The sequence below is a fragment of the Dipteris shenzhenensis genome, chromosome 8, assembly GCF_047967505.1.
Source record: "Dipteris shenzhenensis isolate YYH24624 ecotype China chromosome 8, Dip_SZ_1.0, whole genome shotgun sequence".
NCBI classification, from domain to species: Eukaryota; Viridiplantae; Streptophyta; class Polypodiopsida; order Gleicheniales; family Dipteridaceae; genus Dipteris; species Dipteris shenzhenensis.
Genome location: NC_141603.1, coordinates 52,285,243 through 52,298,926, shown reverse-complemented (window position 1 = coordinate 52,298,926; position 13,684 = coordinate 52,285,243). Strand labels below are relative to the sequence as shown.

At 44.5% G+C, this 13,684-nt stretch overlaps 1 protein-coding gene across 2 annotated transcripts in view; it reads left to right on the top strand.

Annotated features, from left to right (window-relative positions):
• The window catches only part of RST1 (ARM repeat superfamily protein), a 230,421-nt gene extending 218,752 nt beyond the window's left edge, over window positions 1-11,669 (top strand). For both annotated transcript variants that reach the window (XM_087378094.1, XM_087378093.1), the window contains exons 21-25: window positions 9,373-9,678; window positions 9,824-10,549; window positions 10,665-10,815; window positions 10,936-11,054; window positions 11,168-11,669. In XM_087378094.1, the coding sequence (XP_087234220.1) occupies window positions 9,373-9,678; window positions 9,824-10,549; window positions 10,665-10,815; window positions 10,936-11,054; window positions 11,168-11,494 (1,629 nt within the window). In that variant the 3' untranslated portion in view covers window positions 11,495-11,669. The remainder of the gene's footprint in view (window positions 1-9,372; window positions 9,679-9,823; window positions 10,550-10,664; window positions 10,816-10,935; window positions 11,055-11,167) is intronic.
• Window positions 11,670-13,684: the final 2,015 nt, after the last annotated feature.

Genomic DNA, 13,684 nt, shown 5'->3' with positions numbered 1-13,684 from the left:
TCTCTCCTCGTTGTGTTTTTTTCTCCTTGTACATTGGGGTTCGACCAATAGAGCAGGACATGTGAATCTTTGTTTATCAAGCTTTCAAGCCTTCCACAGGTTTATCACTGGCTCCTTCCTACCATCAGACCTTTTCGAGTGGTGTCATGGAGGTTTCCCCTCTCTCTGGTTTGCCTTCTTTAGCAATTTAGGTAGTCAATCGATGAAGTCCCCTGTGTTAGGGTCATTGTTTCCAAACCTAACATCCCTAATGATCATATCATGCTTCAGAGACGAAATGGCTCCCTCTTTTGACAGAGTATGGAGATTATTATTTGTTAGGATCAATGTCACCTTTGTAGAGTCTTTGCGCACTTTGCCATGGATTAACCAAGAAGAAAAAGAAGCTAAAGAAGAAAGAAAGAATGTTTGGCTCTTGCTTCTCCTTGTCAAACATGGAGAGTAGTTAGGGATGGCAAGTTTGTTCCACTTGGCACCCCAAATATCTCACAATCTGTCCTTCAGGTATCGATCTGAAGCTTAAAGATTCTCCCTACGCATGAACCTCCTTGGTGCCTATGATGAAGCCAACTGATTTGCTCCAATTGATCTTGGCTCTTGAAGGCAAGCAATAGACCCCTAGGCTCTAACTAGTATCTAAGCTATCGAGACAACGATCCCTTCACATAAAGGGCCGGTATCATCTATGAACTCAAAATTCAAGACATACTTCTCTTGTCAAATCAGGAGGCACATCTCGTGGCTAGGCCAGCCACTTGTGAGGGAGAAAATTGTCAAGAGTGGCAGCAGAAGATGTAAGCAAACTGAAGCTACAGAATCACACAGAGAACACTAGAGACAACAAGATGTGCCACAAACAGATCTGCTGTAACTCAGCCCATAAACCAGTGCAGCAACTGTAATACAAGGAGGCTGGAGCCTAGGAACGAGGAGGCTGGAGGAGCCTAGAGCGAGGAGGCTGGAGGAGCCTGGAGCGAGGAGGCAGGAGCCTGAGGCGAGGAGGCTGGAGGAGCCTGGAGCGAGGAGGCAGGAGCCTGAGGCGAGGAGGCAGGAGCCTGAGGCGAGGAGGATGGAGGAGCTTGGAGCGAGGAGGCAGGAGCCTGAGGCGAGGAGGCTGGAGCCTGAGACGCTGCACCAGAAGATGATCAAACGAGGAAAGGGAAGGGCCCTTATGTAGGGGAGGCCAGGGTAGGTGGTCGGTCCAGATGGCCTAGCTGGTCGGCCAGCCAACTGGGCCGACCAGCTGGTCGGCCAGGAGCTGGTCGGCCAGGAGTTGGTCGGCCAGGAGCTGTCCCCCTCTGTCCCCTGCTTCGGCCTTGTCTCGTGGGTGCCCCCTCTGAGTGTAGGAATAGCCTCCGACCGATGGAAAATAGTGTCAGATACAAGTGTAGAACCGGGAATGAAAGAACCTCACGAGGGGCGGGCACACCCACAAAGAAGCCCTCACTCAGAGCAGTGTGCACACAAGTACACTGTAGACAGGAGATGCATATAATGCTAACAAAAATTACCCGAAGGATTTATCCCTAAGGAAAAAGAAAGGGCTAGTCAGAACCTTGTTGCACTGAGTGTGAGAGAGAGACCTCCCCCGTGTTACCAGCAATCAAGTCTGGCTGGAGCTACTGGCATGCAAGGCTGAAATCTCGCACTCTCACCACTTTGAGAAACCCAATCTCTGCGTAGTGCCCGCCTGGAAGGTCCAGTCTACCCTCTCATAGGCCTTCTCAAAACCCAAGAGAGAGATCACTTGAGACTGAGACTCCTAGTGTGTCCAGTTCATAGCCTTCCAGAAAGTTAAGATGTACTCCAGGATGCTCCTCTGTTGGACAAATGCTGTGGATGATGTTCAGGAGTAGGGGGTGATTATAGGAATATGAAACCAAACCTCCTCCCAAAATACCCTTACCAAACATCTCCATGATCCCTTAATGAAGTAGAGAATTTAATCAAAGCAGCTAGAGGATCAAGAGACAGGGGCTGGTTTGAAAGTACAATAGCAAAGAGATCAAGAGACGGGCTGGTTAGAAAGTACAGTAGCGGAGAGAAATAGCAGCAGGGATAGGAGATGGTGAGACATTGTATAGTTTTCATCCATAATCGTTCTTTTTTTAGGTAAAATTCCCAAAAGGCACTAGAGACAGATACAATCAAAAGGGATAGGAAAGCTGATGATTGACTCACTGGTGCTTTTTGGCAAAAGACATTTTGAAAAACTCTCATCCATGATCATCCTTTTCTAGCTTAGAAAAGCTAAAAGGTCCAAAAAGCCCTTCATGCTCCATACAGCTTCAAAGCTAATTCAGAAGCTCTTAGCTTGTTCTGTCAGGTCTGTGTCAAATTTTAGCGTATCTCAGACTAGGAAACACAAAATTTTCTTTAGCTTACCAAACTTGAAGCTGCCATCAAGCAGCCCCCCACATAGCTCACGGCGGTATGCTCACATGGCCACCTACTTTCCTTCAGCTCAAACAGCAAGGCTGAGATCGCATTTGAGTTAGCTCTAGTACTCCCTCAAGTCATCAGGCCTCACTTCAATGCTGATTCATAACAGGATCTTTACCCAACCAGTTCTTTAGGATTACCTGAGGAATCCCTCTGTCCATAGACGCAACCAGCCTAACGTATGACGGTGCTTCTGAGACTCCACCTTAATCCTTTTCCAAGCTTGCAAGGCTTACTTCAGCTCCTCTCATTCTTATAGCTCAAGATTACCATAGGCTCTAATTAGCACAATACTTGCATGTCTTAGCAATCGTGTTGATAACCTCCAATTAACAGCACGTGCGCAGCCTCTATCGCTGAACATCTGATAAAAATTTATCCTGAGCATGCTGATAATAATCCAATTATCAGCATGTGCACAGCCTTTATCCCTCAATCTGATAAATATCTTGGGGGACCACTGCTCATCCACACCTGATACAAAGGAAACGCCAGGCTGTGTGGAACCATGGAGTTCCAAGACCATGCTCTCCAAAACTCCTCTTCCCAAGGAGGGGAATAAGAGAGGAGATCAAAGACATGGGAGTGGATGGAGAGGAAAACCTGAAATAAAGGCCTACAAGACCAACCTCTTGGATAGAAGGGACAGAGGGACAAGGGAGGGGTTGGGAGCCAATGGGTGGGTTGGCGGCCGAAGGGGGGGGGTACATAGATGATTAAGAAGGGGGAGGGAAAGAGTGGGGGGGGCGGAGGCAGAAATGGAGGAGACTACTAGGAGGAGTGGTATGGAATCAATCGGGATGGATAGATGAGTAAGAAGGGGGAAGGGAAAGGGTGCGGGGGACGGAGGTGGAAATGGAGGAGACTACTGGGAGGAGTGGAATGGAATCAAGGCTTGTGGTCAAAAGAAAAGAGGGGGGGCGCTATCTGGAGGTTGGGAGCCTCAAAACGTGGTGGAGGGAGAGGGGAAGGGGGAGTTGTGAGGGGGTTGGGTCGGCGGGCCTAGTGGAGTCCAAGGGAAGACCTCACCCTCTAGCTTTGCCTGAGTGCCAAGCAAAGGATGTGGAGGTGGCTTGCCTAGCTGCTTTGATAAGGCAATTGGGGTGCTACCTGCAGCTATGCAATGTAAGCGGCCAATCACTTGTGGCTCTTCTTGCAAGGGGTGGAGCTCCCTGCTCCCCACAAAAGACTCCTCGCCTTGCTTTGGACTGTGCCCATGTGGAAATGGAAGAAACTCAAAACGGTTGGAAAGGGGCCAAGGAGGGGTGCGACACGCCGATGGGAAGAAGCATAGTGCAAGAGAGAAGACAACTAGGAAAGTGGGGTACAAAAACTCCAAAACCATGAGGAGTAGCTCACAGGATGAGCAGGTAAGGTTTGAGAAATAAAGAAAAGAAAAAGATAATAATATCTTTGAGAGGCCCTCGTCGCGGTGAGGGGTGGGGGGGGACTCTTTGGAGGTTGGGGGCCTCAGAGCATGGCAGAGGGAGAGAGATAGGGGGAGTTGTGAGGGGGTTGGGCTAGTCGGTAGGCCTGGTGGAGTCCAAGGAGTACCTGCAGTTGGGGGAGTACCTGTAGCTATGTAGCTGTACGCAGCCAAGCACTTGTGGCTCTTCTTGTGCAGGGTGGAGCTCCTCAAAAAAGATTCCTCGTCTTGCTTTGGACTGTGCCCATGTGGAAATCGGAGAAACCCATTATGGTTGGAAAGAGGCCAAGGAGGGGTGCGAACACGCCAAAGGGAAGAAGCATAGGCAAGAGGGAAGACAACTAGGAAAATGGAGTACCAAAGCTCCAAACCCATGAGGAGTAGCTCACAAGATGAGCAGGTAGGATTGGAGAAAGAAAAAAAAGAAAGATATATTTACGTCTTTGGGAGACCTCATGGGCCCACGAGACAGTACAATCTAAGAGTGACTCATACAAGCCATTGTGGGCTAGGGTAAAGGGCCCTTGCTGAGTGCTATACTAATAAGCTCAAAACTCAAAACTCAAAAACTAATACTAGTATTGGTACTAGTACTCACCAGTACTAGTACTCAAAATGCATAACCAGGTTCCATGCTGGCTCTCCAGTGAGATGTGAAGATCTCTCGTATTTGTATGCGTCGAGTCGTCTCTGATTGTGGTAGGGGCGTGGTTTTCGTGACATCTGTATCTGGTGAGCCATATCAAGAGTGACACCTTAGCTCGAACAATCCCCTCGGGGGGGAGAAAGAAAGAAAGATATATTAACGTCTACAGGAGGCCTCGCGAGCCTATGAGACAAGGTACAAAACCAAAAGTAACTCATACAAGCCGCTATGGGTTGAAGCAAAGGGCTCACTACGACCCTTGCTGAAAGCAAAAATGCTAAACTAGTGAACAACATAGCAAAGTAGCAAATAGCAAAATAACAAAATAGTATCAGCTGCTCAAGCTAATGTTTCGAGAGCACGCACAAGCTCCACATATCCAGGTGCCAAGATGACTCTCTAATGGGATGTGAGGAGCTCACGTATATGTGTCTGTCGAGCTGTCTCTCGAGGTGGCGGAGGACGTGGTCTCCTCGACCTCTGTATCATATGGGCCACATCGAGAGTGATGCCTCGTCTTTGGAGGTCTCCTTTGAGGAGGGCTGAGATAGAATGGACCTCGATCATGCGTGCTCTGGTCACTCCTTTTGCACTTTTAGGGTTTCTCACAGAAATTAGGGTTTTCAAGAATTTAGGGCTTTTCAAAATTTGTTGCAGAATAGTGTCCTAGCAATACTCATGAGCCCTCTGATCATGGAAACCCCTAGAAAATTTGAAGATTTGAGCAAAAAATCAGAGATAACAAAATTTAGGGTTTGTTGGCAACACCAAACGAGATGATCCTGCGCAGAGTGTGAGGGAACAAGAATAGATCCGAATATGTCATACTCAATCTCCATGATTGGCTCTTTTAGCAATAACAAAACGCATAGATCCTATCAGCCGTTCTTGATTCACATGGACGCCTTCATTCACTGAATCTAATAATCTTTTGGTAGGAGACCACCGGTGCATGAGAACCAAATCCACAATCCTCCGTCAACGCACTTGTAGGTCCATCACGCTTAAGCTGCGCCAAGACTATTCTCCGATCCCAAGGCTTCTCCATGCAAGTTCTTCAACAAAATAGTCAGCTCCACGCAGCAGATACAAATAGCAGCCACGAATCAGCTCCTCTTAGCAGCCACACGAACTAGCTCCACATAGAAACCTCGAGTAGCTTCACGTAGCAATATCAGCAGCAACAAGGTCTCCACAAATCAGCCCCAAACACATCTTCTCCATGCAGCAACGCCAACGGCCATTGAATCGATGCTTACAGCAATCATGGAGGAGAGGTTTGAGGTGAGTAGCTTCACGTAGCAATATCAGCAGCAACGATGTCTCCACAAATCAGCCCCAAACGCATCTTCTCCATGCGGCAACACCAATGGCCATTGAATTGATGCTTACAGCAATCATGGAGGAGAGGTTTGAGGTGAAGGAGGAGAAGACAATGAAAGAGAAGGAGGCGATGAAGAGGAAGAAGGCAATGAGGATGCTAGAGTAGTCTCTTCATGAGGGGAAGAGGTAGGGTAGCTTGGCTTTGATACCACATGAAGGAACATAGTAGAGTAGGGAGAGAAGGTAGGGTAGGAAGGGAAGAGAGCTATGGAGGACGGAAGCAAAGGAAACAACTAGAAAGTATGAAAGACATAATGAAAGAGCATGAACCAAAAGAAAGTACTCACATGTAAACTAAAGTGCTTGTAGACTTGATTAGATTGAATAATTTGACTAGTGACAAGTACAAGCCTTTATAGGATAGGCACACACTTGAGTGCACAAATGTATGTACCGACTCTCCCTCATCCTTGTGCATATTGAATAGTTGGTGCTGGAGAGTCAAGATACGAGAAGTGTTATATGTCTTGTACAAATCTTTAGAGTGGCCCACGCCTCCACTGACGTGCCCACGCCTCCACTGACGTGTTAGCAATCTGGATATGAGGAATCACAAAGTCTGCCGCCGTCCCTATGATTAAAGCCACGGCCTGGACATCTCTATCCTCCCATGCTTCGAGTTCATCTTTGTCCACCGGCATCAGAATCCTGCCTTTGTGATCTACAACATCCTCCGGCTTTGCATCCACTCCCGTCGTGGGCTTCCACCAAAGCTTCCAGGCCACAAGTTGACTCCGGATCTTTACCTTCTTGATGGGGTAATTTGTCCCATCCAGCTTCCCAGACTCTCCAAAGTTAGGGATGGTATAAGAGGGAACATGACTAGCGGAAGGAGTATGAATAGTAGTAGCAAAAGAGGCCTCTGACTTCGACATGTCTGCTGTGAATTTCACACAGCAAAGAATCTCTAAATAGAGTGTGCGGTAGATAGAATAGAACTCTGCAAACCTTTTTTAAATTGGAGTTGCTTTCCTGAAGAAGAACTCCTTCCTTCGATGTGAGAGCTTCTAGAGCTGAGAACCATGCTCTGCTACCATGTTGGGAATGAGGGATAGAATCACTCTAACCTCGCAACCTTTGCGGAATAGGAACAGCTCGGTCTCACTCACTCAATGACGTAGACCACACACTAGAACCTGACTCAAAAGGTAGAGTATAGACAGCATATAGAAGAGAGAATATAAGAGAGAACTCAGATGTATTCCTCAACCAAATAGTGGGCAAAACCAAGCTCAGGTTCAAACCAAGCTTAGGGTGAGCTCAAGATATCTAGAAAGAGGCTGGTGAAATTTGGAACTCTCCTAGTAGTCTACTCCTGCTCCCGTACATAGCCTCCTGTACCTTGCGTACGTAGCCTCCCGTGTTCCGTACAGCCTCCCCGTATCTTCCGTACCTCTCCCATACACCCTCTCTCTTGTACAGCCTCCGTACCTTTTGTACCGTACCACCCGTACAGCCTCTCCCCTACCTTCCGTACAGCCGTACCTCCCGTACAGTCGTACAGCCGTACCTTTACCCCTCAACACCTCTCCATCCTCAATATCTCCCATCCGTACCTAGTCTAATCCTAGTCTAGTTCTAGTCCTCCCTAACCCCGAGCTGGGCTAAACCCCCAATCCAACCCGGGGGTTAGGTTAAGCCAGGGGGTTCATCATACAGCCAACTATGGATTGGCCTACCCTCTCCTCCAAGTCCCCCTCAACCCCCTCAACTCCTTCAACATCCATTAGGACTCGGTACTCTACAGTTGCAGCCATGACACCCTCTCCATACGCATGGAATTACCAACAAGAAGGCTCAAAACGGCCCATCCTCGGGCAACAGGATCAGATTTTTTATCTGCAGCAAGCAGTGAGAGAGCCACGATTGGAGCTGGTAGAAGTAAAGGCCCGACTTCACATCTTGGAAGGGCCTGGTAAGTAGGCAGTAATTGATGTGGATGTAAAATCTTGTAAGGATTCCCCCCCTACCCTACAGCTAGTCTCTACAGTCAAAGATCTTGTTCACACTGAAGTACAAACTGCTAGGAAGGAAGTGTTTGTGGAAGTCGACAACAAAGCAAGTAAGTTTGATATCCAAGCAGAGATTAAAGAACACGAGCTAGATGTGATAAGGCGCTGAAGATTAGAATAGGGGGGCTCCCAAAAGATTGGTACAAAGAGGAGGATACATATAGTGAAATATTGACAAAGATCAAATCAAGTTTGCCCAACATCGAATGGGTGAATGATGATGAGCAGGATGATGACGACTCCAGGCCAGCTTCTATTTTGCACTATAGAGGTCATGCAATCCTTACACTGAAGTCAAAAGATATGCAGATCAAGCTTCTTCGACAATCTTACAAGTTGAAGGGCACAAGTATGGATAGCAGAGGAGCTTACACAAACTCAACTCAAGATTAAGGAAACTGAATTAGCTAAAGTCAGGGCTGCCAAAAAGGATGGAAAATGGGCAGTTTACTGTGAAGGGGTAGCACTAATCAGAGAGTTTAAATCAAAACCAAAAGACTCTCAGTCTTAAACTGATGTATGGCTGTTTACTCTTCCAAAATATCATGTAGGTACGGGGCTGGGAGGCCTGAAAACAGGCCAACTTTTGAGTCTGCTCCTGGACTAGCAGGCCGACCTGCCAGTCGGCCCTTTATGTGCCCAAATCGGCCCCCCCTGGGCAGCCTCTAAAAGGAGCTGCCAGGGGGTTCACAAGGGCTTGACGCCCTGCATGTTCTGGCCTCCCTCCAGCCTTAGTTTGCTGCTGTTATGCAGCCCATAACTGGTCCCAATATCCATCCCCCCAACAGTCATATGTTCCCATGATCCAATAACACAGACACCTGGGTCAATGATGTGTTTGAGATATTGAGCCCATTCAACACTGCCTTGGAGCTGCAGAAATGGCTAGAAGATCTGGTCTAGTATGCTCTTTTTCTTAAAGTGATGATTTGTTCATCAATTGGTTCACTTTTGTAAGTTAGTATACCTTTCAGGCATGGAAGCATGGCAAGTCCAGGTTTAACAAGTTTGCATATTTCAACCAACTTGTTAATTCTTGTTTGATACATCATGTTTCGCTGGTAAAGTGGCACACATGCTTCCTTTGAGTTTGTCTTTCCATATATTTCCACTCATTATTCTCATGTGAAATTTTTTTCCTTTGTTGAAACCACCTCCCTAGGCAGGGCAGGTTCCCCACCTTTTCTTTTTTTGCATGTTAAGGATGTATCCCTCTGTTCAAGGTTCAAGCAACATGGTTGAGAAGGGAGTAAGATATTACTGCCCTTCATTTGCAAAAGCTTGGGCATGCTTATGTAATGATACATCTTTATAAACGATCCAATTGGTCTTTGTTGTACAATGAAGATATTATGTTGCCAGACTCAGATTTTGTTCCCTCATACGTCAGTGCGCCGGCTGTACATGCTATGCACATTGTACATTATTATAGAGACTTCTGAAATTGCTTCCTTGTTTTGTAGGGGGAAGAATCGGGGGAGTCTCCCATTTGCAACCCACTTTTGTATGAGAGCAGCTGTACAGAGCTTGTTCAAAACGTCATTCAATGCCTATTGGGCTATGCCCTTCAGGAATCAGATGCCTCATTGAAATCAGGTGCAGCCTGGGCCTTAATGCTCGTAAGGAAATCTTTTATAGAAGACAACAGTGTCAGTCAAATTTCAAATGCCAACTTCACGAGCTATTCAACAAAGGATCTGATGAGTCTTTCAAAAAATAGCACTTTGTACCTCCTATGTTCGTGGCTCTTGAATTTGGGAAAAATGCAGGTATTTTTCTGTTTCTGTGAAGCACTGAAGACTGTTTTCAATGCTTTTTTCAAATTCCTGTGCTTTTTAAAATGTTCCAAAAGCTTGCGACCATGTATGGTTTAGCATAAGTCTGTTACTCAAACCTTAATCAATGCTGTTCCAGGAAAACTCTACCTTTCCTTATGGCACAGCAATCTCAATTTTACGATGTTTAGGGAAGGCACCTCAGTTACCAAAATTAGATTGGGGCACATTGATGCGACAACTTATGCACCAGACGTTACCCCTAGTGCAAGAAGTCTATGGAGAGGTTGTGGACACAAGAGAGCATAATGTGAAAGTGCAGGATGCAGTATGTGAGGAGTATCTTCTCTTTTTACTTGCTCATGCAAAAAATATCCCAATCCTACAAAGTTTGCTCAGTGAACTGTGTGAGCTTTCCAAGCTCATTTCTTTGGGGCCTTCTTTAAGCAGCCTTTTCATGATGCACATGGGTGATTTCAGCAGCATCTTCTCTGAGCTTCGAATGGAAAGATTCTTTGTTGATGCTATAGATCTTACAAAAAGAGCATTCAAGCAGCAAGGATCTGAATGTTCCATGCCCAGAAAGATCTGCTGGAAACTGAACATGAGTTTTTGGAAGGGATTCAGCTGTTTAATCACAAACTTTAGCAAGGAATCAAACGAAAGGTCATGCACCAAACAGCACAAGTTTTTTCAATATGCTGAGAAATGTCTGGAGATTCTCCATGATGTTCCCTCAATATATAATCAAAGCAGTGGCAATCAAAGCTCAGTGTCAGATGGCCAGCTGCTATACGAAGTGTGGTCAGTGGCATTGGAGTGCATTTCTCAAGCCTCAAAAGAATGGATTTTGAAAATAACAGAGGTCAGTAGCACCCTCCTGTCTATCGTTTACTGAGATCTAATTGTGTAAATATAATTTGTAATTCTTAATCTACCAGCTTTATTCTTTCACAGTGGTGACTGAATGTTCCCTGCAGTTTGATTGGAAGCAGCCACCCACCACCGAGGAGGATGCGAAGTCTGCATATAGGGCAATATTTATCATTTCTCAAATGGTAGCTAGGGGTTGTCTGGCACCTACTGTTCTTTTGAAACCCGTGAGATGCCTTTGCAACCAAGCAATATCACGTAAGCCTGCCGCTTGACGTTATCTACGGTGTACCAAGAAGGCGCTTTATTTTATCTTTCCCTTTACAAACTGTAATAATGGACATGCTTGAAATAAATGACTATGTTGTGTGTTTCCAGAGGTTTTTGACCATTTCTTATGGGTCTCATTTGCACTGAAAGGAGTGGCACATCAACAGCAGCAGTCTTGGTTGACTGAGTTGATTGAAATTGCTTGCGTAATTGAGAATCCTGAGACGGTCTTTGCTTGTCCTTTCATCTTCTTATTTTCTATTGCAATGCTTTTGGCAAGCTTATCTGTTTAAGCTATCAGCAGGCAGCTGACACATGTTCTGGCTGGTAAATATTGCAGGCATTGCTCTTCTTTGCTCTTCTTACAAGTAGTTGGAGTGCATATGCTCCTGTCCTCCTTGTGAACTCAGAGGCAGTTTTACAAGATCTTCCATTCACTCTTCCATTACTACTTTCAGAGGAGGGTTGGATCCCTGTTTCAAAATCTATTTTGCAGAAGTCTATGACATTACTGGACAGGTTCAATTCAAAAGATATAAAACGCTCTACTTCATTGTTCTATTTGAAACAAGCCTGTCTGGCCATGAGAAAACAGTTGTCACTAACGGATCAGCTCAAACTTGCGGACTACACTAATTGTTTTCTTCCGATGTATGTCTCTGCATAGCTACCCTATGAGTTTTCTGTGTAGAATATTGGGTTGTTTAATGAAAAGCAGCGTAGATTTCAGGCGAAGGCTTTTCGTTAGTGCATCTCGAGTTATATGAACTGTTGTATCATCTTGAAGTTTTGAGAGTGCAAACATCTTTGAGGCACGGAAAATATATTTTGAAATTTTATGAATGTGGTCTAAGACATTGGAAGTGCCTGCTAAGGATATTTTTGAGGTGCTAGATGTACTGTGTTAAAATTAGAAGAGGTTCTTAAATGAGGATAAGCTCAAGTGGATTTGGTAAGAGACGATATTAGTAGACCTGCTATTGTTCTCCCGTTTTGTGTGGTATTGTAATAACCTGTTTTGTGAATGTGTTGAATTTTACCTCCCCTCGTAATCTATATATTGGTTCATGAGAGAAGTCAATGCTCTAACATAATTTGTTTCAATTTTATTCAAAGAAAGCTTGTATCTCTCATAGTATCTTACCTAGGCGATGATTTTATTGTCAAGTCAGACCTTAAAAATAGAGCCATTTCTTCTTAGATCTCACCACTCTTCTACTCAGTGTTTTAAGACCTTAAAAATAGAGCCATTTCTTCTTAGATCTCACCACTCTTCTACTCAGTGTTTTAAGGACCATACATTAATTCAACTTAAAGAAGAAAGGCACTTTGGAGCTGTTTTATATAGGTAGCTATTGATGTATTAGGTTTGAGACCAGCCCTAAGATTGCAAGGATCAATTTTACTAAATTCAGTGGTGACATTCATATGGTCTTCTTTTGATCACCTTTTACAAAGTACAAGCTACTTTTGGATCTTTTCAAGTATATGCATTCCTAGGTTTTTTAGAAGTCATTTTCTCCTTCATCCAAATCGTGCGTCCCTTTATTGATATGAGCCTTGTTTTCGAATAAGTGTGTTTGCGTCACTCTGAATCTTTACTTCATCCATACATTGCACGTCTTTTGCGGGGTCATTTTTAAGTTTAATTTTCTTTTGCCCTTTCTTTGTTTTGATGTTTTAGAATTTGTATTTGTAAGAAGTTTCATTCTTCTCTTGCTAGAGACCTCAATTACTACCTCATCATTTATTCACATGTTCTCTACTTGTTTATGCCTTGTTTCCAGCAGCTTGCTATGGCCTAGAGGAGGAGGTAGATTGCTTTCCTTTCACAAGGGAGTTGCGAGGTGGGGAGATGTTTGATCTGATTTGAATCGTACTTCTTGTTATTTCTTACATAGCACAATTGATGGTGAAAGTGAATAATTTTGTCACCCTTAATAATTGGTAGTTATCATCCTTTTGTTGCAAAGTTCTCATGTAGAGTTATCATTGATGAAGGAAGGGAAGATATCATTCAAAGAACCTCTTGCTGTTACATAAATTGCATTGGTCACTCCTTAGCATCTTCTTATCAAAGAGTGTTGACTTTGCCATCCTTGCGAGTGGTGATTGGGTTGAGAGAGTTGGACAGGGGTGTTCATTTGATGTGACAGAAACTAACATTAATTGTCTTGGGGCTTGTGGAATATTTGAGTACTCGGTCCATGCATATGCCTTGCTTCAAGGATTTGGGACATTATGCAAAGGTGGTAATCCAAGCGAGAGTTGCAATTGTAGTAAAAATCCCTTACACGCTTGGGCATATACCTTGAGTTCTCAAATACTATGTGGCACAGCTTGTGAGCTTTCAAAAGGCCACATGCAAGATTTGTGCATTTGTGACTATCAAAGACTGAGATTCATATCTTTGCAGTGCCAAATATCTTGATTTGTGGAGTCACAATTGCAAAATTTATTCGTGTGATGTTTGACACATAAACTTAGCAATGATTTGGATGTAGACTATGACCATTGATACATGGACTTGCAGCAAGAATCAACCCATACACCACCATCTCATCATTCGTACAAATTGTAGCTACATTGGCATGCCTTCGTGTCACATCACTAATAAAACATTCTTTTGAAGATTCCGTATACACATCCTCTATGGGTACAATAATTTAGGTTGGTTCATGAACCACAATTGGTGTGACTATACATTGAACCATAGTCTGGCTGCTTAGATCTTGGTTGGGGATGGTTAGCCTAACAAAACTAGATTCAATATTGTTTGAGGTTTGGCATTGCCATGTGATTCTTAATATTTACTCATTTATCTCTATATGTATGTATCTCTTTGTTTATCTATTTG